Consider the following 23,532-nt stretch of genomic DNA (forward strand, 5'->3'; position numbering starts at 1 on the left):
AAATGAATACTTACAAATCAAATAGAAAATAATAAACAGCCTGGGCCAGACACATTGGCTCACGCCTGTGAGCTGTAAGTGCTGTAATCCCAGCACTTTGGTGGGTGGATCACTTTAGGTCAGGGGTTCAAGACTAGCCTGGCCAACATGCTGAAATCCCATCTCTACTAAAAATACAAAAATTAGCTGGGCATGGTGGCGTGTGCCTGTAATTCCAGCTACCTGGGAGGCTGAAACATGAGAACTGCTTGAACTAGGGAGGAGGTTGCAGTGAGCCGAGATTGTGCCACTGCCCTCCAGCCTGGGCAACAGAGCAAGACTCCATCTCAAAGAAAAAAAAAAAAAAGGCCAGGCATGGTCTTAAAATACATAAATAAATAAAAATAATAAATGACCCAATAGAAAAATAGGTAAAAGAAATAAACAGTCTGTTTCCAAAAAGGGAAACTCAAATAGCCAATAAACATGTAAAAAACACTTAAATTGATAGCCAACATCACTGTTATATAAGAAAATAGAAAATGTCTTTTTTTTTTTTTTTTTTTTAAACTTATCACAGTGGCAAACCCTTTAAAAATGCTTTGGCTGATAAGGGGAAATGGGTACTCACCACTGCTGGTGGGAATGTAAACTGATAAAACCTTGGTGGAGAGCAATGTGAGTACTATTAAAATTTAAATATACACACCATTCAGCCCAGCGATTCAATTTTTAGAAATTTACCCTAAAAATACATTCACATATTCTTTGCAATAGGCTCTAAAAAATGAGAAATTACCTAAATATTCATCAGTGGTATTTCACAGAGCAATTAAAAAGGAGACAGCTCTAACTGTACAACACAAAATGCTCTAAGATATATGATCCAAGGGAAAACCGCAGGATACAAAACTGTGTGTAAAACACAGTACCATAGGAGTAATATGCTTACATATGCTCGATAACTCTGGAAGTTTACACAAGATACCAGTCACAGCGATTGCCCCGGGGAAGGGAACTGCACAGATGGGGAACAGAGGGTTTCTTTTTTGCTCATGTATCTTTTTTATCTGAAAAACATTGAGGTAAACCTTTATGTGCTAACACAGAATGATCCCCAAGACATAGAATTGGGCAGGGGAAAGAGTATAATGTAAATTGTACAATGTGCTATATATAGATATATATATCTATGTACATACGTATCTACACACACACATACTATATACACTAGACATGTATGTAAATGCATTAAGAACTAGAGGAATAAAAACCAAACTGATTACATGGGTTGTTACCTCAAGGGAAAAGACTAGAATGGCAGAGTGGGTGGATTCTCCAGGAGTTTTTCACATTATCTTTGTTGTTTGACTATTTTTATCACAGGAATAAAATCATATATTACTCGTATAATTAATTAATTTTTTTTTTCTTTAGAGACAGGGTCTCACTCTCTCATCCACGATGGAGTGCAGTGGTGTGATCATAGCTCACTGTAACCTCAAACCCCTAGGCTCAAGTGATCCTCCCACCTTGGCCTCCCAAGTAGCTGGGACTACAGCTATGTGCCACTATACCGGGCTACCTTTTTACTTTTTATAGAGAAAAGGTGTCGCTATGTTGCCCAGGCTGTTCTCCAACTCTTGGCCTAAAGTGATCCTCCCACCTCTGCCTCTCAAAGTGCTGTGATTATAGGCATGAGCCACTATGGACAGCCTATGCTTGTATAATTAATTTTTGATAATTTTGATGTATACCAGAATTAAGAACCACTGTTCTATCAGATTTAATATTCTAAGCACCAAAGCTGTTTCACATACTTTTTATAATCTTGCAGGTCCTAGTGCAGTGCCTTCAATTAATTGGAGTTTCTGCTTTTAATGGATAAATAGGTGAAAGAAATGCCTCCACTTATACCACCTCTACTGCCATCAGCAGGCCTCATACCAGTACTTCTTCACCACCTGACGGGTTCTAAACAACTCTTGGACTTGATGTGCCATGTCCTTGTCCCAAGCCAACACCATTACGCCTGTGGTTTCCTTGTCCAGCCGGTGGCACAGATGCAAGGGCTCTGCCTTGTGGCCATGAAGCATCTTTGCCAGGATAGGTAGTACATCACTGATGCAGAGCTGGACCCCAGGGCCACCTAAGAAGGAAAAAGCCAAATATTTGAGTGGCCAGGAAAAGATCTCACCAAAGAACTCTTCTTGGGAGAAAAGCCCTTAATGGATAAACTGTCAATATTTTCTAAAGCATTACTACTGAAGTGTGGTCCAGAGACTAGCAACAATGGCATGTCTAGGGAGCTTATTAGAAATGAATCTCAGGCTCCCAACCTAGACTACTCAGTCAGAATCTGCATTTTACAAGCTGTCCAAATGATTCAGAAGCATAATAAAGTTTGAGAAGCACCATTCTAGAGCATGTGGCTTTCCTCTCAGACATACTTTGCAAAACCATGAGGCCTTCGAGAAGCATTAAATATGAGTGATTAGGAGGATAGGCTTCGGGGTTAGACATTCCTGGGGTTCTAGTCTCCTCTTCTTACTAGCCATTTTTTTGACCTTGGACACATTACTTCTCTTTCCAACTTTGCTTTCTCATTATAAAATGTAAATATCTGGAAAACAACTTCATTGGGGAATGGGGAGGCAAAAAACTGTTGTGAAAATAAAGAGAGAAAAAAATTATACAAACACTTGGCAATGTCTGATTTAGTTCCTTGTCTTTATGAACGACTATCTCCATATCTCCCCGAAAAGCAATACCTTCTTCTAGCTAAAACGGGCCTTTTCCCTCTGCAAAATTCTTTCGCAAATGCATTTTTTAAATCAATCTTTCCTGATTCACCTCAGCTGTCCCTGACAACTACATGCAACATTTGTTGAAAGACATTTGAGCGTCCACTAAATTCCAGTTACTCTGGGGTTGTACGTTACATATACTCCCACATACACACACACACACCCTTTTTTCTTATGTATCATTTTCTCATTCCCAGTTTTGATGGAAGATAACCTTTAGTCTAGAACCACACAGCCTTTGTATATCTCTACAGTGATCCCTGTGGTCTGCACACAGCGTATTCCACGAATTGCTGCTTACTGTCAGATGTTTAGAAGGGGAGGACTGTCTTATTTATTTCTGTGTCCTCGGTGGTTCCTTATATTGGACGGTAGTCTAAAAAGGTTTAATTAATTTGAACGCAAGGCTTTAGAGTGCACCACAAGTAACGTCTCAGTTTTCCTCGGTTGTAGCAGAAAGCAGCCACAGATCCCTCTCCCATTCCCGCGTGGTCCTTACCATGCACAGGGAGACCGTAGGGCTTATTGATGACCACAAGGTTATTGTCCTGGTGGAGAATTCCTCGGGTCAGTGCCTTAGCAAGCACGTTGGGGTGGACTCGCTGCAGCTGCCGTGTGAACCGCACTATTTCTTGCACTCTCCGCTGAACAGGGTTTGTGGACACCTAGGGAGAAAGAAGGAGCTGTGGGGAATGCCTGGTGCGGAAGCGGTGGAGAAGTCCTTACACAAAGCTCTGGGTGAGAATCTGAGTGGGGAATGACTATCTTTGCATCAGACCCGCGCTTTCCTCGAGTAATCTGAGAGCAGGGGTACCAGGGGTACCAGTTTGTCTAACCTGCGTACCCACGCAGTGGGTAGGACCGAACCTGACAGTAGCCAAAGACCCAGCTCACGGGAAAACACCGTACCCTTACTGACCCTTCCCCTCCACCTTCTCCCCATTCTCCCACCTAGCGTCCGGGCTATTGACTCATACGCTTTCAGTCAGAGGACCCTCCTACCTACTCCGGGTCCGGGAAACCAATGAGCGCACTGTCTCTTGGGAGTTGTGGTCCCTTCGGACTCACCGGCTTCTTGTTCGTGTCTTGTTCCCGTTTCTGGGCTCGGAGCCTCTCCGCTAATCTCTGGGCATTTACGGACGTAGAGGCAGCGGCAGCGGAACAAAATGGCTTTGAGACGAGACTGAAGAGACTCCCCAAACCCTGGCCGTTTCCCCAGCTCCAGAGGCCCGACGCCCTCCACCTGGGCGCCGCCATCTTGCCAGGAAGGGAGGGGCGAGCCAAGACCACGTGGAGAAGGGCGGCAAGAGTGAGGCGGGAGTGGGTGGACCCTGCAGGTCACGTGGTGCGGGGTGGGGCCTGGACGAGTCACGGGGGTTAGGTGCGCGCTCAGTGCGGCTGCGCCGGCCGGTAGCTGCAGCTGGAGCAGTGGCGTTTGGAGGAGACTCGGTGAGTGTGTAGGGAAGCAGGGCTGGGGCTGGGAAATGCCGGTGCCTCAACGCATTAACGTTTTCCGCGTCCCCGGGATTTCTGTTCAAGAAGAACACTGGTCCGAAAAACGTTTCTCCTTTTGGTACACGATCCCAGTGAGAAACTCCTCCCCGCCCCCGCGCCCCCTTAGAGGCGATGTCCCATAAACACTCGCCCCAGAGTCCTCCTAGGCACCTACGCCGTCCCTCTTAGCCACCGAATCTCCGGTGATCCGCCAGTCCCCTGCGGGACTCGTCGGGTACCCTCTTGATTGGATGCCTGGATCTCTGTAGCCTCTCCACCCGTCATCTTCCAACTCCCATCCTCTTTGTTTCACGTGGTAACCTGTCCACCTCTCGTAAGGATGACGGCCCCTTCCCTTATCCAGGGCCCCCAGCCCCTACTTCCTACTTAGGAAGCACTGTGAGTGTTTTTTCTGTCCTTCCTCAAGAATTCATTGCTTGGAGTCTCCTCCCTACCTTCGCTACTCCTAAAGAAAAAGCTGAAAGTACGGAGCACAGACCTTCACTTTTCCTGTTTCCTTTGTTTTTCCTCTCCTCCACAGTTTGCAACCGCACTAAACCCCCTCTCACGAGATGCGATGTTGAGATTCCCTTGCCCGAACTGCAAGTGACTACCTCTGATTTCAATCAGGGGTGGCTGGGAAGATAAACATGTGCTTGGGATGGTAGTGTTAAAAGTAACTTAGGATGTTCCTGCCATTTGTTAAGAGAAAAACTTATGCTGAGTTCAGAAAGAATGTCCTGAAAACTAATGGATCTGTGAAGATGGGGGAACAATTTTTTTAAGACTGCTTGGAGTGAAGGCTGCCTGAGGAGTTATTAGAGAATAGGTAGTTGAATTAGATTTGGGTTCTACACCTCCTAAAGGGTTTGGCAGAAGGGAGCCGTACCAACAAGAAACAAAGTTGATCAGGTGGAGCTACTCATAGAAGACTCAAGTTGAAGAGTTTGAACTAGAGGTGACAAGTTGAAGAGTTGGAACTAGAGGTAGTGGGGAGTCTTTGAAGCTTCTTGAGTAGGGCAGAGAGACTCCTTGAAAGTGAAATTCTGGAAGTGAATCTGGCAGTTGAATGCAGGACAGATGGGAAAGGAAAGGGTTTGATAGTAGGAAAACTAGTTACAACCTAGGTGGTCAGTGATGAGGTCTGGTCTTTTCCCCTACACTGTAACTGTCCTTTGAGTTTGAATTGATTATGAGTTACGCAGGTAAAGATGTACTCTTGGCAGCTGCTGTTGATCTGTGAGTCCCTGGAAGACTTTTTTTTTTTTTTTAAATCCTCTGACCTGGCACATAGTAAACTCACAATATCTGTTAGATGGCTGAAGTGCATCATAAATGTATGCTAGGTGTGTCTGAACATTTTGAATTGTCTTATTTCTGTCACTGGCCTGAAGAATGAACGTAGAGGCAGATGTATTTGTAAAGTTGGAAAGAAGCAAGCCTTGTGTACGTTTCTGTTATAAGGCAGGTGTAAATGCCGATTCAGATATAAATGCGAAGAATTCCAAGGGAGATTGAGAAACAACATCCATTTCTCCTGTTCCCCCCACCGCCCTGCACATTTACCAGTAGGACAGAGATCTATAAAAGTTGAGAAATTCGACCTTAAAAGAATTATTACCTTCCATGCTCCAGACCTAGGTTCTAATTTCACTAAACAGATGAACATCACGTATTACTTAGATACTTGAAGCTCCCTTTTCCAAGGACCCTGAAATTTTGACATCCAGAATTAAATTAATATCATTACATTAATTAGAAACTTGTTTTGGGTACAGGACTTTTATGGTTTTGTGTCCGGGATGGGAGAACCTGTTTCTACCCTAACTGTATGGCATTCAAGAGACTACACCTGTTCTTGCAGAATTGGCCTTCTGTGGCAGGAAACAAAACGAAGAACCAACTCAAATGTCATTGCTAGTGACACAGAGCTTATGCTCTAGGGTTTCAGGTTAACTCAAAGCACACACTTAGTGACAAAGAATAAAAGTATTTGTTCTTTATTTCTGGAGAAGAAACTGTTAGGTTTGTCTTGTTGAAACTTTGTGGAGAAATTTAAAGAATTCAAAGTTTTTGTTTGGTATGACAGTACAGCTTTAGCCAGCATGGGTACGTCAGTTACGACATCCTTAATGTTTCTCCCGTGAGTCTAGGCACTTGGTGATTTAGAGTTGTTCTCAGTATAATTTATGCAAATGTCATGTCTTTTTTTTTTTTTTCTTCCTCAATTTTCAAAGAGCAATAATTGCCCCTCAGATAAACCTCATTGGCTGCGATACTGCCACTGCCAAAACCTCTTTTGTTTCTGGTTTTGGTTTTTGTTTTTTATAATCTCTGTATTGCCTCCTCCCTCTTCCTCATTCAGCTGGTCCTTTGTTAGGCCGTTCACTTTTCCATTTCTGCGTCAATGTCACAGTCCATTTGTTGGGAACTCCACTTGTCTAAACTGTTTTCTTAAAACAAGGAAGGAAATTCTATTAGTGATTTCTTCATTCTTGGAGAGTACAGCTCTATTCAAACGTGACTTATTTACATTGATTTTGATATATCATAATATGTGCCCCCCAAAATAGCCATATGAAGAACTTGATAGTTTCTTTTTAAAGATATTTCCTAGTCTATTCCAGAACAAAAAGGCTGCATTAGTATTTCACAAGTATAAAGAAGGACTGACTAATAAAGGAACTTGCGTTTATCATAAATTTAAGGTTAATCAGTGGCATGAAGTTTAAGTTACGCCTCCTCAAACTGTGATTTGCTAGTTGCAGATTAACCAGCGATTCCATTTCCTTGAAAAGCAGGAAGTACTTGGACATTGTTTTATGGTTTTATAGAGATTAAAGGACGCAATTAGCAGGAACTCTCGGGAGGTGCCCTGGAAAGTGCAGTCATTGGGAGCCAGGAGATGTGGGACTAGTCCCAGTTCAGCCACTGCGAACTTGAACAAATAATTTGGGCTTCAGTTTGTCATTTAAAAGATCTTTGCAACTCTGTTTCTAGTCTGTGAAGATTTTCCACTGATACGTAAGTACTTTCAGCCCGAATCAGTGGGATTTATTTCAGATTTATCTTGAATACATTTAGTATTGATACTAAGAAACCGAATTCTGCTCTTGTCCCCAGAATTTAACTTTTCACCACTGAGCTAATGTTTATATTTGGAGGTTACTTCATTGAGTGGTGTTGGAATATACTTTAAGATTTCCGGCCGGGCGCGGTGGCTCACGCCTGTAATCCTAGCACTTTGGGAGGCCGAGGTGGGCGGATCACGAGGTCAGGAGATCAAGACCATCCTGGCTAACACGGTGAAACCCTGTCTCTACTAAAAATACAAATAGACGGGGATGGTGGTGGGCGCCTGTAGTCCTAGCTACTTGGGAGGCTGAGGCAGGAGAATGGCGTGAACCCGAGAGGCAGAGGTTACAGTGAGCCGAGGTCGTGCCACTGCATTCCAGCCTGGGTGAAAATGTGAGACTCCGACTCAAAAAAAAAGAAAAAAAAAGATTTGTTCAGTGGGGGCAGGGTGTGTGGCTCACACCTTAATCCCAGCACTTTGGGAGGCCTAGCGGGGAGGATCTTTTGAGCCTAGGAGTTTGAGATCGCCTGGGCAACATAGCAAGACCTCGTCTCTACAGAAAATCACAAAATTAGCTGGGCATGGTGACGCACCTGTGGTCCTAACTACCCTTGAGGCTAAGGTGGGAGGATCACTTAAGCCCAGGAAGTCAAGGCTGCAGCTTCAGTGAACCGTGACTGCAGTACTACACTCCAGCCTGGGTGACAGAGACAGACCCGTCTCAAAGAAAGAGAAAAAGTAATTTGTGTAATACGGTTTAAAAGTGAAATAGTAATAAAAGATTTATATTTAAAAAACAGTTTCTCAGGCTGGGTGCACCTGTAATCCCAGCACTTTGGGAGGCTGAGGTTGGTGGATTGCCTGAGGTCAGGAGTTCGAGACCAGCCTGGCCAACATGGTGAAACCCAATCTCTACTAAAAATACTAAAATTAGCTGAGCGTGGTGGCGTGTGCTTGTAATCCCAGCTACTTGGGAGGCTGAGGTAGGAGAATCGCTTGAACTGGAGAGATGGAGTGAGCCAAGGTTGCACCATTGCACTCCAGCCTGGGCAACAGAGCGAGACTCCGTCACCAAAAAAAAAAACCAACAAAACAAAAACCGTTTCTCTGCCCTCCCTACCTCATAGTTCCATTCTTTAGAGGCAACCACTCAGTTGTTTTCCTCTTTTCCTCTGTCTTTACAGTAAGTTATCAACATCATCAGTATTCTTGAAACACCATATAACAAAACCAGTTTTACCATATGGTTTCTATGGCGTTTTTCTGGTCACAAAAACATACCCAACTTCTAAATAAAAACCAAAGCATTTCTAGTAGGAAACACTGAAACAAGGAAGATTTTCACCCACTTTTTGGTGAGTCAGTGACTTACTGCAATCATAGTGGTGGTGGGTTAAATCGAGGAATAAATGTGTGCAAAGTGAAAATTGTCAGAAGCATTTCCTACCACCATGCTCAGTTCCAAAACAATCCATCACCAATAGGGCAGGCCCACTGAGAGCTTTTGTGCCACATCGGTTATTGTTATGCATTTGGATGATTACCATAAACTTTGCAGATTTTTATTTGCCGGTAATTTGTATTCATTCATGCGTTTTCCAGCTCAGGCTCACAGGTGACTGGAGCTTATACCGGCAGCTCAGGGCACAAGGCAGGAGCCAGCCCTGGACAGGACGCCATCTATCCCATAGGTTGCGCATGTACACACACACACACACACACACACACACACACACACACAGGGACCATGTAGACACACCAGTTAACCTAGTAGGCACATCTTCGAGACGTGGGAGGAAAGCAGAATACCTGGAGAAAACCCACACAGACGTGGGGAGAATGTGCCAGCTCCACACAGATGGGTGACCTCAGCCAGGAATCACTTATTTTCTCATCAATGTTATGAAAAAACGATGTTGAACAAAATGACTCTTTTTGAGAGTCTGCTGTGTCTTCTTGTTGCTAAATAGTTGGTTTGTTATTCTTTCTTGGTTTTCCCCTCATGTTTGGCCTGTTGATTTCTTGTAGCAATAGATTAGTATTTAGCTCTTGCATCCCACCACTTTCCTGTTTTTCCAGCCCTCTATCCCCTAATACAGTTCTATTGTAATTTTTTGCTAAAACAGGTAGCTTTTATGTACTTACACCTCTGTCAAATACTGTTCACTGTTGAGCTGGATGATCAGTGACAGTGTGTTCCTCCTGGTGCGTAGGTTGGCCTTCACCTGTGTGTTTCATGTATCTACTGTTAATTTTTTCCCAAATGCTCCAATATATTTGTCACATTCTTGTCAGTAACATTTTCTGTGAGCTCAAATATATCACCTGTTTATTGGAGCTCTGCCGCCGCTGCCGCCTCCTCCTCCTCCTCCTCTTCCTCCTCCTCCTCTTTCTCCTCCTTCTCCTCCTCCTCCTCCTCCGCCGCCTCCTCGTCCTCCTCCTGCCTTTACTGTTGCTCTCAAGAACTGCTGCCCTGGGGTCCTCCTGGACCTGCCCTTTCTGTGCAGGAACCATGTCTTCCTCTTTCTGGGCTTATGTCTTTATTTTTTAAAAGCACATACTGCAGTTATTTCTAAGAGGTATTTGAATGACTTTGTTTGGCCCACACACTTGTTTGATAGTTTGGCAGATACATAATTCTAGATTGGAAATAAGGTTCTCTCAGAGTGTTGAAGGCATCTGTAATTGCTCTAGAGACATGGCGATTCAAATCCTTCTTATGTGACCTTATTTTGTTTGTTTTCTCCCCTTCTGGAAGCTTTGAGGATATTCTCTGTCTCTGGTGTTCTGCAGTTTCATGATGTGTATTAACACCAGACTGTGGGTCTTTACTCAGCTGTTGTGCTGGCTTCTCACAGACAGATTTGGTTCTGGAAATACATGTTCTCTAGTTCCGGGATGTTTTCTTACACTATTTTTGTGATTCTTCCCTCAATCTTTAATTTTTCTTTGATACCTTTTTGTAATATCGATTCTTGTTATGTGGATATGATGGGCTCAGAGGGCCCATTGTAGTGTTTTAGTTTTCCTCCTCTCTGCATGGGCTCCATTTCCTCCAGGTGATGTGGGCCTTTGCTCCTGTGCCTCTGTCTGGATGTGTCTTCCCTCAGATAGCCAGTGACTTGCTCCCACACCTCACTTTGGATGAATCCACAAGTCTTTGCTTAAATGTCACCTTAGTGAGGAGAGCGCTGGATTGAGAAGTTCAGACCCCCATCTCACTTCCCTGCTTTGTTTCTCTCCAGAAGCATTTCCCACCATTTAGCATCCCACGTATTTATTTACTTCTCTCCCTCACCACTAAAACATTCTATGAGGGCAGGGATTTTGTTTTTTTTTGTTTGCCTCTACAATTCCAACCTCTGAAACAGTGCCTGGCGATGAATAGATGCTTGATAATTTAAGGAATAAATGACTTATTTTATTGTGGGATTTCTTCAAATGCCGAATGATTCTGACTGTTCATTTTTGGTTTTTGTTATTTTAAGTTCCCAGCATGAGTCTTGTTGGGTGGTGGGCATCACTGGAGGGTGACTGGTATACATGGGTTTTGTATATATGTTTGTACAAATGTGTATGTTTGCTAATGTTTCTTTAACTGACAGCGCATTGGTTGCTGGGACAAGGATGGGGGCTTGGATAACCTTTTAGTATGCATCTGTTGACATAATCTGTGTTTTCAGTTCTTCATTGCTCCTGCTGATGTTTTTCACTCCAGACCCATTTCAGATTTCAGTTCGTTTTTCTCTAAACCTCTGGATGGAGGTGGAGAAAGTAGATGAAAATAGATAGTGCTCTGGCTTAGCAGGGGATGAGGAAGACGCTTTGCGCATTAGTTAAACAGACTTTATGCCAATCCACATTTTCAGGTCTGCATTTAAAACTTGCTTTCCATCTCCAAAAATTCATTGAAAACTTGAATGCTTCTCTCCTGCACCTCACATTCTTGGTTTTATACCTTGAAAAAAGAAAAACTCCTCTGTTGTCATTTTAATAGGGTCCTTGGAGAAAGATTAAGAGGTAAACACTTAAGGACGGAAGTTATGTTTTATATTCTTAGTGTCATGGAATGCAGCACAGTAATATCACATAAGGAAAAGCATGAATTTCTTGTTTTCATTGTTTATTTTTGGAAGCTTATCCTTCAGCTCTTACTTATCTTTTTTTTTTTTTTTTTTTTTTTTGAGAAAGGGTCTTTCTCTGATACCCAAACTGGAGGGGGTGTGATCATGACTCACTGCAGCCTCGACCTCCTGGGTTCAAGCGATCCTCCCACCTCAGCCTCCCAAGTAGCTGGGACCATAGGCATGTGCCACCACACCTGGCTAATTTTTTATTTTTGTAGAGACAAGTTCTCCCTATTGTTGATATGCCTTAAGAGTCACATTAACAGTGCGTAAGAAACACTCTCTTTTTAGCTCTCTTGCTAAGGAGCAGGTTTGAGAGCTGTTGCCAGAACTTAGTACTTCACTGCAGTTTTACAGATTCCGCAGGAGTCTTGTCCGTGGGGCTGGGAAGCGTCTACCCTCTGCTGACTCTTCTAGGTTCCTGCTGGTCCCCAGTGCCTCCCTGCCCCCAGCCACTAGAAATAGACTGCTTCTTTCTTTCCTCTACTGCAGAAAACATGCACTACTGGACTTATTAAAATTAACTAAAAAAAAAACTCAAGCAGCTTGAGTTTTTTAAAAGTTAATTTTAATAAGACATTGAAGGAAGAATTTTGTTTTAAAGGAGGGGCTTATATGTACGAAGATTTATGGTGTAAAAGCAGGGGCAAACTAATGAATGACGTTTTTAGAATTGATATGAACATGAACCCAGGATACTCAGACTTACTCCGAGAGTTCCTCTTAAAAACTGCTTTTCTCCACATAAACCCTAATGTCAGCAGTGGTTAGCTCCACATTGGAGGAAGGGGGCTTCATTTTGCTCTTTCTGCGTATTTCCTGCAGTGATCTGTTACTTTCAAGTCTGGGGGAAAGATGCTCTCTTTATCCTGAATGAAGTGTCCATCTACCTCCTTTGAGCCCCGGCTGCCCAGCTTTCTGGTTGCTCTCTGAGAGTCCTCCTTGGTCTTCCACTGACCACGTTCACTTCCTTATGAAAGTATGTTTTTAGTCTCCCTAGGCTGTTTTCTGTTTTCTCTCTCCCCCGTCTCTCTCTCTCTCTTTTTTTTTTTTTTTTTTAAATACCTTCAATTGTTTTCACTGGCCACTTTTTTTCTTTTTTTCTTTTTTTTTTTTTTGAGATGGAGTCTTGCTCCGTCACCCAGGCTGGAGTGCAGTGGCGTGCTCTCGGCTCACTGCCATCTCTGCCTCCCAGGTTCAAGCAATTCTCCTGCCTCAGCCTCCTGAGTAGCTGGGACTACAGGCACGTGCCACCACACTCAGCTAATTTTTGTATTTTTAGTAGAGACGGAGTTTTACCGTGTTGGCCAGGATGGTCTCGATCTCCTGACCTCATGATCCACCTGCCTCGGCCTCCCAAAGTGTTGGGATTACAGGCGGTGAGCCACCATGCCCGGCTTACTTTTTTTTTTAAGACTGATGCTTGGCTGAGCTTGGTTTTTGTTTTTTTTTTTTTTTTTTTTTTTTAAGAGTTTTCAGATTCTTATTTCAGATCTAAACAGTGCTTTTCAGCTCTCAGTTCATCTTCAGATCAAAGGGAATAGTAGACCGGGCGCAGTGGCTCACACCTGTAATCCCACCACTTTGGGAGGCCAAGGCAGGTGGATCATTTGAGGCCAGGAGTTTGAGACCAGCCTGGCCAACATAGTGAAACCCCGTCTCTACTAAAAATACAAAAATTAGCCAGACATGGTGGCGTGGGCCTGTAGTCCCAGCTAATTGGGAGCCTGAGGCAGGAGAATAGCTTGAACCTGGGAGTTGAGATCAAGTTAGTTGAGATCAAGCCACTGCACTCCAGCCTGGGTGACAGTGTAAGACTCTGTCTCAAAAATAATAATAATAATAATTAACTGAAAATAATAATAATAATAATAATATTATTATATTATATTATATTATTATATAATATATATCATATAATATATCACTGCCATAACATATCATATAATATAATATATAATATAATAATAATATTATAATATAATAATAATTATTATTTATTATTTTCGGTTAATTTTTATTAGGAAAAAAATATCCTAAAAAGAATATCATGCTAGTTTAAGGTTACAGATTTACTTTCTTCCCTGGATTCCCTTTGATTCATATTCTCTCGTTTGGAAATGATCCAAATACGTTATTCTGAAGTATATGACAGTTTTTTCAAAATCAGTAAATACATATGTTGGTGCTTAAAACAGAAAGAAATAATGGCCTGTAAGTATTATCACATAGCTTATTTCTACTATTCAGAAATCTGATTAACTTAGGATAAGGAGCAGGTTGTTGAATTGTTTTTTGGCTTCTAAGTTTGAAGTACAATCTGAAAGTACCTCTCAGTGTTGAAGGGCTGCCTGACTGAAACTTGAGTGGGTATCTCCTGGGCCTGAAGCACCACCAAGATCTGAACTGAAGGTAGCATTTTGGGAGCCCTTAGTGTTTAGTTGGTATTTTAAGGTCTAGGGGTGAATGGGGTGGGAAGGGAAGGGAGTGTGTAAAGGGAATAGACCAGAGAGCCCTGTGGATCCTCAACATTTAGGAAACAGGGAAGACCTCCCACTAGAGGGGAGGGAGGGAAACCAGGAAAAGGCGAGATAGACTTCAGTTTCAGGAGGCAGAGGAGGATGAATACGAACAATTTCACTGAATTTTGCCAGAAGGGTGTTTATCTCCCATAAAACTTTCCTTGATTTTCCTCAAGCACAAGTGCTCATCTCCTTGGTACCTCATCCAGGCATGTTAAACTTGGCACAAACATGTCGTAAAGATTTGTTTATAGTTTCTTTCTCCAAAGGTGTAGATTTGCTAAGGGTGAGGCCCACGGCTTGTTCAGTTTTGCGAGATGGTATTGTTTTGTGTCTTAACATCATGGACACTGACTCCATGTCTAATGTGTAATAGTTGTGTGACTTTTAACAAGCTGCTTACCATCTGTGTGCTTCTGTTTCACTATCTATACCATTTATGATATGAGATGACAATAGCTTCTACTTCACAGAAGAGCGAATATGTGTGAAGTACAGAAAGTGCCTGGCTTAGTGTCAGTGCCATGTAGTGTTTGATGGAGGAGAACTGGAGGCGGCAATACTAATATTCTTAGCACAGTGCTTGATGTTTAACAGATATTTGAACGTGAAAATGTAGCAACCTGTGGCGAATTCAGTTCCTAGCATTTTAAAATTCTACAAGCATATACAGAATGTAATCGTGACCAGGCCATAGGAGAACTACAAATGGATGTGGACTGGGAGAAAAGTGCATGCAGCTTTGTTTTATGAAGCAAGTCTATAGACTTTTGGCAGAAGTACTATGTGATCCTAATTTCTTGTTGTTAGGAAGGAAAAATCTAAAAGATGAAGAAGACTCCTCCAGAGCAGGTGAGAATCTTTATGTGTAGGGATGAACAGCTTTAAACAGGTGAGTGGTGGATGTCAGCATGGAACGTATTTGTTTGGATGAGAGAAAATACTACAGCCTTCCCATTCATCCTAATTTTTGCAGCTCAGAAAATTAGAAATATCAATTGATCCCTTGGACTTTAATTAATGGTAGATACACACTCAATCGATCAGCAAATATTTGAACATTTTCTGTACCATATACACACTTTATAACAAGAACTATGCTATGGGATGGGGATAAGTTGATAAATAAATTAGACACTGTACTCGCCCTAGAAGGGCTTTTATTCTTGTGGGAGAGGCCAATAACTGCAAGTACTGAGAGACACAAACTAGGAACTGAAGTATAAATGAAGAACTTGGGATAAAGGGAGTGGAAAACCAGGCTACAGATGGTAACATTTAAATTGAGATGCCAAGGAGGAGGGTGTGGGGAGGCCCTTGCAGAACATCGCTCTGAGGAAAGTCTGTAGCCAGGAACTTGAGGTGGGGCAGGGGACGGGGGGTTGTTCAAGCAGTTGACAGAGGCCTGTGCACCTCAAGAGCCCAGCGAGTGAGGGAGGGGGCTGGATGGATGTTGTGTGGATGGCGGACACTGGATCATGCCACGATGAGGAGTATAATGTTATTAAACACAGTGAGAAGCCATGGAATGATTTTAAAACAGGACTTAACCCAATTTGTGTTTTGAAATCTCTTTTGCTGGGGCCAGGCACAGTGGCTCACACCTGTAATCTCAGCACTTTGGGAGGCCGAGGCGGGCGGATCACAAGGTCAGGAGATCGAGACCATCCTGGCTCACACAGTGAAACCCCATCTCTACTAAAAATACAAAAAATTAGCCGGGTGTGGTGGCGGGCGCCTGTAGTCCCAGCTTCTTGGGAGGCTGAGGCAGGAGAATGGCGGCGTCAATCTGGGAGGCGGAGCTTGCAGTGACCTGAGATCGCGCCACTGCACTGCAGCCTGGGCGACAGAGCAAGACTCCATCTCAAAAAAAAAAAAAAAGAGAAAAATCTCTTTTGCTGCTACATAAGCTTTTCTTTTTTCTCTAGTTGTATTTTAGATGGATTTAATATGTAAAATAAGAGAAACTGCTTTCTTAGCTTGAAATACTGATGCCCTTGAATCATTTGCCAGAAATAGTTCTTCCCCTAAGAATCAACCCTTAAAAATCAGTTTACAATGTAGACATCAGAGACTTGAGTTATAAAGTTGTTTATATATAAAATGTTCGGGTGCCAAACAATGGTCTTGGAACCTTAAGTTGAAGTTTTCTTCTGCCGTCTAGGATCAGATTACATTCACTGCTAGTACCACTGGCGTATCTAAAACATGATAGTCTGAATATTGATTTATTTGTGTATACAGTTTTCCCATTTGTTCCATTTAAAAGCTAAATGGCTTTTTATGGTCCTTATTAAAAGCAGTGACAGGGTGTTCTTTTGTTTGAGTTAGTTTGTGAAATAAATATCTGAATGCCCACCGTGTTCCAGGCACTGTTCTGCACTCTTGGACTACATCCATAAACTAAACAGGCAAAGGGTCCCTGTCTTTGGGGGACTTACATTCTAGTGGAGGAGGCAGATAACAATAAATATAATTTGGGCCAGGTCCAGTGACTCTCACCTCTAATCCCAGCAATTTGGGAGACTGAGGCCGGCAGATTGCTTGAGCCCAGGTGTTTGAGACCAGCCTGAGCAACATAACAAAACCCCATCTCTACAAAATACAAAGAAATTAGCCGGGTATGGTGGCATGTACCTGTAGCACTGGGAGACGAAGATGGGAGGATTGCTTGAGCCCCGTGGAGGTCAAGGCTACAGTGAGCCATGATCATGCCACCACGTTCCAGCCTGGGTGACAGAGCGAGACCCTGTCTCAAAAAAAAAAAAAAAAAATTTGTAGAGTCATACTGCTAATAAATAATTGGTATGTTAGAGGGTGCTGTGTACTATGAAATAAAAAGTAGAACAGCTAACATGGTGGGGGGTATAATTTAATAGGATGGTTAGAGTAGCGTCATTGAGAAGGTACAGTCTGAGTAAAGGCATGGAAACCTGTGCAGATACATGGAGAAAGAGCATTCCAGGCAGAAGGAACGATCTATACAAAGGAAAACCCCAAGGTCGGGTGTACCAGGCCTGTTTGAGGAACAGTGAAGAGGCCAGTGGGGCTGGAGGGAGGGAATGTGAGAATATCTTGGCTTTCTAGGAATGTGTTTCTCCTCAGTCAATTTCAAAAAGCTCATAAACCAAAACAAGTGAATAATTAGGCAGAGAACTCTCATCCCATGAATGTTCTGCAGATGGTAACCTATAAACACCCAGACTCATGTCTTAACTCAAATTAGGTAATTCCAAAATAATGCAAACGTTCCTTAAATTCGGTTCACAGGGCAGCTGAGCAAACAAGATCTCTTTTATGTGCATAAAAACTGAAGACTTTTGCCATTCCAATTTCTAGATCTCCAGATTAGAAGCCAAAAGGCTCTTCGTTGCAGCAGAGGATGGCAAAGATGCCAAGTGCACTTGGCATCTTAAGAGAGGCAGCGATTGCGGGCTTAGGGAGAACTGCCCTTTAAGAGCAGCTTTTCTCAGGTCCCTTCTTTCTTTTGAGCTCAGTAGCACCAAATCCTTTTCAATTTTTTACTTAGCAATCCACATTTTCTGTTCTTTGACGCAGTGAAATTTTTCATTTGTTCCCTAAGTTTCCAATCTTAAATATGGCACACTACTTTCATAAGGCCATAATCAATGCCCACTATAGTAGAATATTGCCCAAGTTGTGTGTACATCACGTGTATTCTGTGGGTGTAGATCATCAGCACTGTCTTTGTTTCAGATGCACAATACTTTTTATAAAGAGCCACACCCAGTTTCTCCCGTGAGATCGCTAGAGTTGTTCCAGTAATACTTGCCCGCAGCTAATCCTTTCCCATGTTGTTTCTGAATTTTATTTTTGATAAGTAGAGTATCGTTTTGTAGTTTCTTAAGCTTCAGATTGATTCCTTTCCCAATTTGTCATGGTTGGTCAGTTTGAATCCTCTTCTGTGAGTTGCTGTTCATTGTTTCCAGCTTCGTTTTCCATGAGGCTGGAGTGAAGTCAGATTACTAAAGACATGTAATCCCAGCACTTTGAGAGGCCAAGGCGGGCAGATCATTTGAGGTCAGGAGTTCGAGACCAGCCTGGCCAACATGGTGAAACCCTGTCTCTACTAAAAATACAAAAATTAGCTGGGTGTGGTGGTGGGCACTTTTAATCCTAACTATTTGGGAGGCTGAGGCAGGAGAATTGCTTGAACCCAGGAGACAGAGGTTGCAGTGAGCTGAGATTGTACCACTGCACTCCAGCCTGGGTGACAGAGCAAGACTCTGTCTCAAAAAAAAAAAAAAAAAAAAAAAAGATTACTAAAGAAAATGTTCAGAAGCATGGATCTTTTGACTTTCTGAGGCAAAAAATAGTCCACATTCTTCTCATAGCCAAAAAGGAACATGGTACAAGTTCATATCTTTGTGAATTAGAAAGGCCCTTGAGAAATTTAACAGGCCTTTTCTCTCCTTCCCCCAGGCAGGAGTGCATATAGATCACCCCCAAATCTACTAGTCTGCTCTCTTTTTCTTCAAAAGGAAATGCAACTGCCTCTTTTGGCCTCCAGTTCTGTTGCCATTTTAAATAGGAAGGTCAAGAACCTAGCATTGGCCAGGTGCAGTGGCTCACACCTGTAACTGTAGCACTTTGGGAGGGCTGAGGCAGGCGGATCACTTGAGCCTGGGAGTTCAAGACCAATCTGGGCAACATGATGAAACCCTGTATCTACAAAAAATTAGCCAGACACAGTGGTGTGTGCCTGTAGTCCCAGCTACCTGAGAGACTGAGGTGGGAGGATCACCAAGCCTGGTGGTCGAGGCTGCAGTGAGCCATGATCGTGCCTGGGCAACCATGAGACCCTATCCAAAAAAAACAAAACGAAACAACAACAACAACAAAACACCTAGCATTTAGTAGACGTAAATTTGTTAACTGTTGAATGATAAATTAAAAGAGAGAAATTGAATGCTCTGAAACAAAACAAGCCTCTTGTTTTTTTTTTTTTTTTGAAACTGAGTCTTGCTCTGTCAACCATGCTGGAGGGCAGTGGCGTGATCTCATCTCATTGCAGCCTCTGCCCCCCGGGTTCAAGCGATTCTCCTGCCTCAGCCTCCTGAAGAGCTGGGACTACAGGCGCCCATCACCATGCATAGCTAATTTTTGTATTGTTGGTAGAGATGGGGTTTCGCCATGTTGGCCAGGCTGGTCTTGAACTCCTGACCTCAGATGATCCACCTGCCTTGGCCTCCCAAAGTGCTAGGTGGCGTGAGCCACTGTGTCCAGCCACAAGCTTATTCTTAAATCTCTCTTTAGTTCGTACTCTGATAACTGGGTTTTATATATAACTAAACCTATGATGGGTGTATATTCAATTATTTTTAATCCTTCCTGTCTGTCTAAAATATTGTACACTTGAATGTAAACTCGAAAGTAATTGTGTAATGATGAATAAAGTGAACTTGATTTTTTTTGTACCTCTTCATGTTGTAACATATTTATTTTCCTTTTAATTCTACGAATAACTGTAACACAGATCTACTTCATATCTTTCTTATCCTCCTGTTCTTGGTTTTGCTATGGATGGGTTTTGGATTCCATGCTCGCAACCTGGGGACCTCCATAATATTTCACCTGGTGTAGCCAAGTGAATTCACTTAATCACTACAGTCAGTTACGCTTGAGGGTTTTTAATGGTAAAATTTTTTAATTTTCAAAATCTGTTATTTATTTATTTTTGAGATGAGTTCTCACTTTGTCACCAGGCTGGAGTGCAGCGGCATGATCATGGTTCACTGCAGCCTTGACTTCCCAGGCTCCAGTGATCCTCCCAACTCAGCCTCCCGCGTAGCTGACACTGTAGGCATGCGCTACCACACAAGGCTAATTTTTGTATTTTTGGTACACATGGGGTTTCACCATGTTGCTCAGGCTGGTCTTGAACTTCTCAGCTCAAGCATTCTACCTGCCTGAGCCTCCCAAAGTGCTGGGATTATAGGCGTGAGCCACTGCACCCAGCCAAAAAACTCTTTTTTAATTTTTAGCTCTATTTAAGTTGGAAATCCTCAAGGAAGTGAAAAGGGGTGAAAATTAAGTGGAATATATTTACTAAACATTTTTATTTTTATTTACTTATTTATTTATTTTGAGACAGGATCTTGCTTTGTCACCTAGGCTGGAGTGCAGTGGCACGATCTCAGATCACTACAACCTCTGCCTCCTGGGTTCAAGCAGTTCTCCTGCCTCAGCCTCCCTCTTAAGTAGCTGGGATTACAGGTGTGTGCCACCACACCTGGCTAATTTTTATATTTTGTGTGGAGATGGGGCTTTGCCATGTTGGCCAGGCTGGTCTCAAACTCCTGAGCTGAAGTGATCCTCCTGCCTCAGCCTCCCAAAGTGCTGGGATTACAGGCGTGAGCTGCCAGGCCCGGCCCATTTTAATTTTTATAAGAGAAATCTCCCCTTTATTAAGACTTGTCAATTTGTTTGTTTGTTTGTTTGTTTTTGTTTTGAGACAGTCTCATTCTGTTGCCCAGGCTGGAGTGCAGTGGCATGATCTTGGCTCACTGCAACCTCCGCCTCCCGGATTCAAGCAATTCTCTGCCTCAGCCTCCTGAGTAGCTGGGATGACAGGTGCCCACCACCACACCCGGCTAATTTTTTGTGTTTTTAGTAGAGATGGAGTTTCACCATCTTGGCCAGGCTGGTCTTGAACTCCTGACCTCTTGATCCACCTGCCTTGGCCTCCCAAAGTGCTGGGATTACAGGCATGAGCCACCCGTGCCCAGCCTCAAATTTTAACTCATAGAGAATATCCTTTATAATGATGACATCTTCTGGAATGCCCCAGACTTGGAAGAATCTGCATTTGTACACAGTATATTGTGTTTACTCTGTTGACATAAAACTAAGCTACTGAGGGTTATTTCCCATGGGTAACCCATGCTATTTTCGTAGTAGAAATTCAATTGTTAAGGACTCACTGGAATCCTTAAAGAGTTATCTTGCCCTTAAAGAGTTATTCAGTTTCATTTTTAATGAATAACCTATGCCATTTGTGATGGAATTGTTTGTATGATCATACTACTTGATTTATGGGAAATATCTGATATTTTTAAAGTCTCCTTCCTTAGCAACAGGTGTCATTATTTTCAGGATATACCTTCTCAGAAGCTGCACAGGAGGAAAAGTAGTGACAAAGAAAGAAGTTGTCATTCTTTGCACGGTAAAATCATCACCTCCAGTCACCAACTTATAATTCAAATTAGGTTTTAATTTGTTCATTATTTCTTCTTGAAACACTTTTGTTCCCTATACATATGCGTTACTTTGGCTTTATAATAGAAAATAACAAGCAACATCTGAGCTCTTTTGTTTGTTTGTTTGTTTTTCTGAGACAGTGTCTCGCTGTGCCGCCCACGCTGGGGTGCAATGGCGCGATCTTGGCAACCTCTGCCTCCCGGGTTGAAGCGCTTTTTCTGCCTCAGCCTCTTGAGTAGCTGGGATTACAGGCGCCCGCCACCCCACCCGCCTAATTTTTGTATTTTTAGTAGAGACGGGATTTCACCATCTTGGCCAGGCCAGTTTCGAACTCCTGACCTCATGATCCACACACCTCGGCCTCCAAAAGTGCTGGGATTACAGGCGTGAGCCACCGTGCCTTGGGGTTATTCTTCTCAATCCTTAAGGTCTTTCAGAAACCTTACCTCTGGTGAGGTCTTTCTCCTTACATTGTTCAGATAGGGGGTCATTGTTTGCTGGTGAAATGGCAAGAATAAGTGGCATCAGTCTGGCATTTCCTCAGTGACTCCGTTAAGGCACATGTTCAGGAAATGAGTGCGATACAGATCTTATCTGTATCTACCTTCTACAGAAGGTAGAAGGTCTCAGCCATGCTAAGGGATAAAAGTAAGAGCCAATCAAGTTCACCATAGATAGTGGAAATATTTCAAGTCTGGGATCCACAGAGGAATCAGATCTTGGCACAGCTAGACATGATTCCTGTCTCTCTGTGTGCTGAGATGGAGGAAACAGTGAGTTTGCTTTATCCACTGATGGGAAAGTCTGCAGTCTACATATGGAACTGAATTCATCAACTACCCAAGCCAAGTCTTTAGGATTTTATTTAATGTGTTCACTCCTGACAAGCTTGTTGTTGAGAACTCTTTAGTAGTACTTTACACCGGGCGTCTTTCCCTGCCTCCCAAATCTGATTGTTGCTAAAAACCCAGATGCGTTGGAATTAGTCCAAAAGCCACAATTAGAAAGGTTTGGTTTCTTCTCAAGTCAGAGGATGACTCTTTTCCCTTAAGAAATGAAGTTAACCCTTTGCTATGTTTATGCTAGAGAAATAAACCATTCTTTATTCCAGTCACCCCTTTGCTATGTTTATGCTAGAGAAATAAACCATTCTTTATTCCAGTCACTTTTATTTTTTAAAAAGCAGTGGAGGAAGCTTTCTGATCCTTTTACAGCAAGAAACGTACCACTTTCTCAAGCTGGTAATTGTATATCTTTTATTTCCAGGCAAAAATACTTTTTAAAACATTAGAATTTCTCTCTCCATTTGATTTGTTTTGTCTGCTAATGTACCCAAGTGTATTACTCTGAGCTCCTTCTGGCATGTCACTTGTTTGAGTTGAGGACTATGCACTGGACATACAGGAGAAACATAGCTCAGAATGAGGAAGGCGGGCTGGGAGACCTCACTCTGATTCTCAAGTGAGGGGAAGCCTAGAGCTTGCTATCTTTTTAGCACCAAGATGCTATGAAAACGAGAGCTGCTGGGATTCTTTGATGTTTTCAAGTCCACAGGTCCTCTGCTGTGTGCAAACTTAATTTCATTTGGATAACCAGTTCCTTTTCTCTTGTCCCTTTACTATGTTTCTTCTGGATTTTTTCTAGAACACTCGCCCTTTTCCCTTTTTCATCCACCAGAAATAGAAGCATTATATTTCCTGCCAAGCTGACAGGTTTCAGAGTACAAGTGTTCTGTCTCATATGAAGACTTCAGCCTTAACATTTCCATTAATGAGGTTGCTGTTACTTTTCTCAGCTTTTACCAAGTATCTGACTTTTATTTTGCTGTACTCTATTGGCCTTGAAGGATTTCTCAGTGGCTTAGCAGTGATTAAGGTAATGAAGACACTGCCACAGGTCATTGACTTTTGTTTTCTTGTGACAGAAAAACATTTTCCACTTTTGCTATACATAGCAAGTCCCACAAAAATGAAAACTCAAACCATGATCACATAAAAAAAATTAAAGTGTGAACTAGTTGATGCATATTGGGAAGTTAGCTTTGAAACTCTTTAGCAAGAACTGCATATTGTTTAGGGTACATGCTAAAATTGATTTTTTTTTCCTGAAAACACTACTTTAGAAGGAATAAAGTATGGTTTATGCTTATATGCCACTGGGGTATACATGTGAGATTGTATCATGTGAGGCATCCTTTAGGCTAAAGAAAAGATGTTTCTCTGTTAGAAAACAGGATGAGTATATGATTGGATATAATGTAGGCATACTGAGCTACGTCTCATTCAGTACCTAAATAAGACCCTAAA

At 42.5% G+C, this 23,532-nt stretch overlaps 2 protein-coding genes across 18 annotated transcripts in view; one reads left to right on the top strand and one right to left on the bottom strand.

Moving 5' to 3' along the window:
- Nucleotides 1–4,055, bottom strand: part of RPUSD4 (RNA pseudouridine synthase D4) — an 87,216-nt gene extending 83,161 nt beyond the window's left edge. For all 4 annotated transcript variants that reach the window (XM_077964639.1, XM_015116077.3, XM_077964640.1 and 1 more), the window contains exons 1-3: nt 3,855–4,055; nt 3,286–3,451; nt 1,927–2,128 (exon numbers count right to left, since the gene is read on the bottom strand). In XM_077964639.1, the coding sequence (XP_077820765.1) occupies nt 1,927–2,128; nt 3,286–3,451; nt 3,855–4,043 (557 nt within the window). In that variant the 5' untranslated portion in view covers nt 4,044–4,055. The remainder of the gene's footprint in view (nt 1–1,926; nt 2,129–3,285; nt 3,452–3,854) is intronic.
- A 123-nt stretch (nt 4,056–4,178) lies between these two features.
- FAM118B (family with sequence similarity 118 member B) overlaps nt 4,179–23,532 on the top strand; it is a 50,550-nt gene continuing 31,196 nt past the window's right edge. For 5 of the 14 annotated variants that reach the window (XM_015115913.3, XM_015115916.3, XM_015115917.2 and 2 more), the window contains exon 1: nt 4,179–4,235. The gene's annotated coding sequence lies outside the window, so the exon portion shown is untranslated. 14 annotated transcript variants of the gene reach the window in all.

This window comes from Macaca mulatta, chromosome 14 (assembly GCF_049350105.2).
Source record: "Macaca mulatta isolate MMU2019108-1 chromosome 14, T2T-MMU8v2.0, whole genome shotgun sequence".
In the NCBI taxonomy this organism is placed as follows: domain Eukaryota; kingdom Metazoa; phylum Chordata; class Mammalia; order Primates; family Cercopithecidae; genus Macaca; species Macaca mulatta.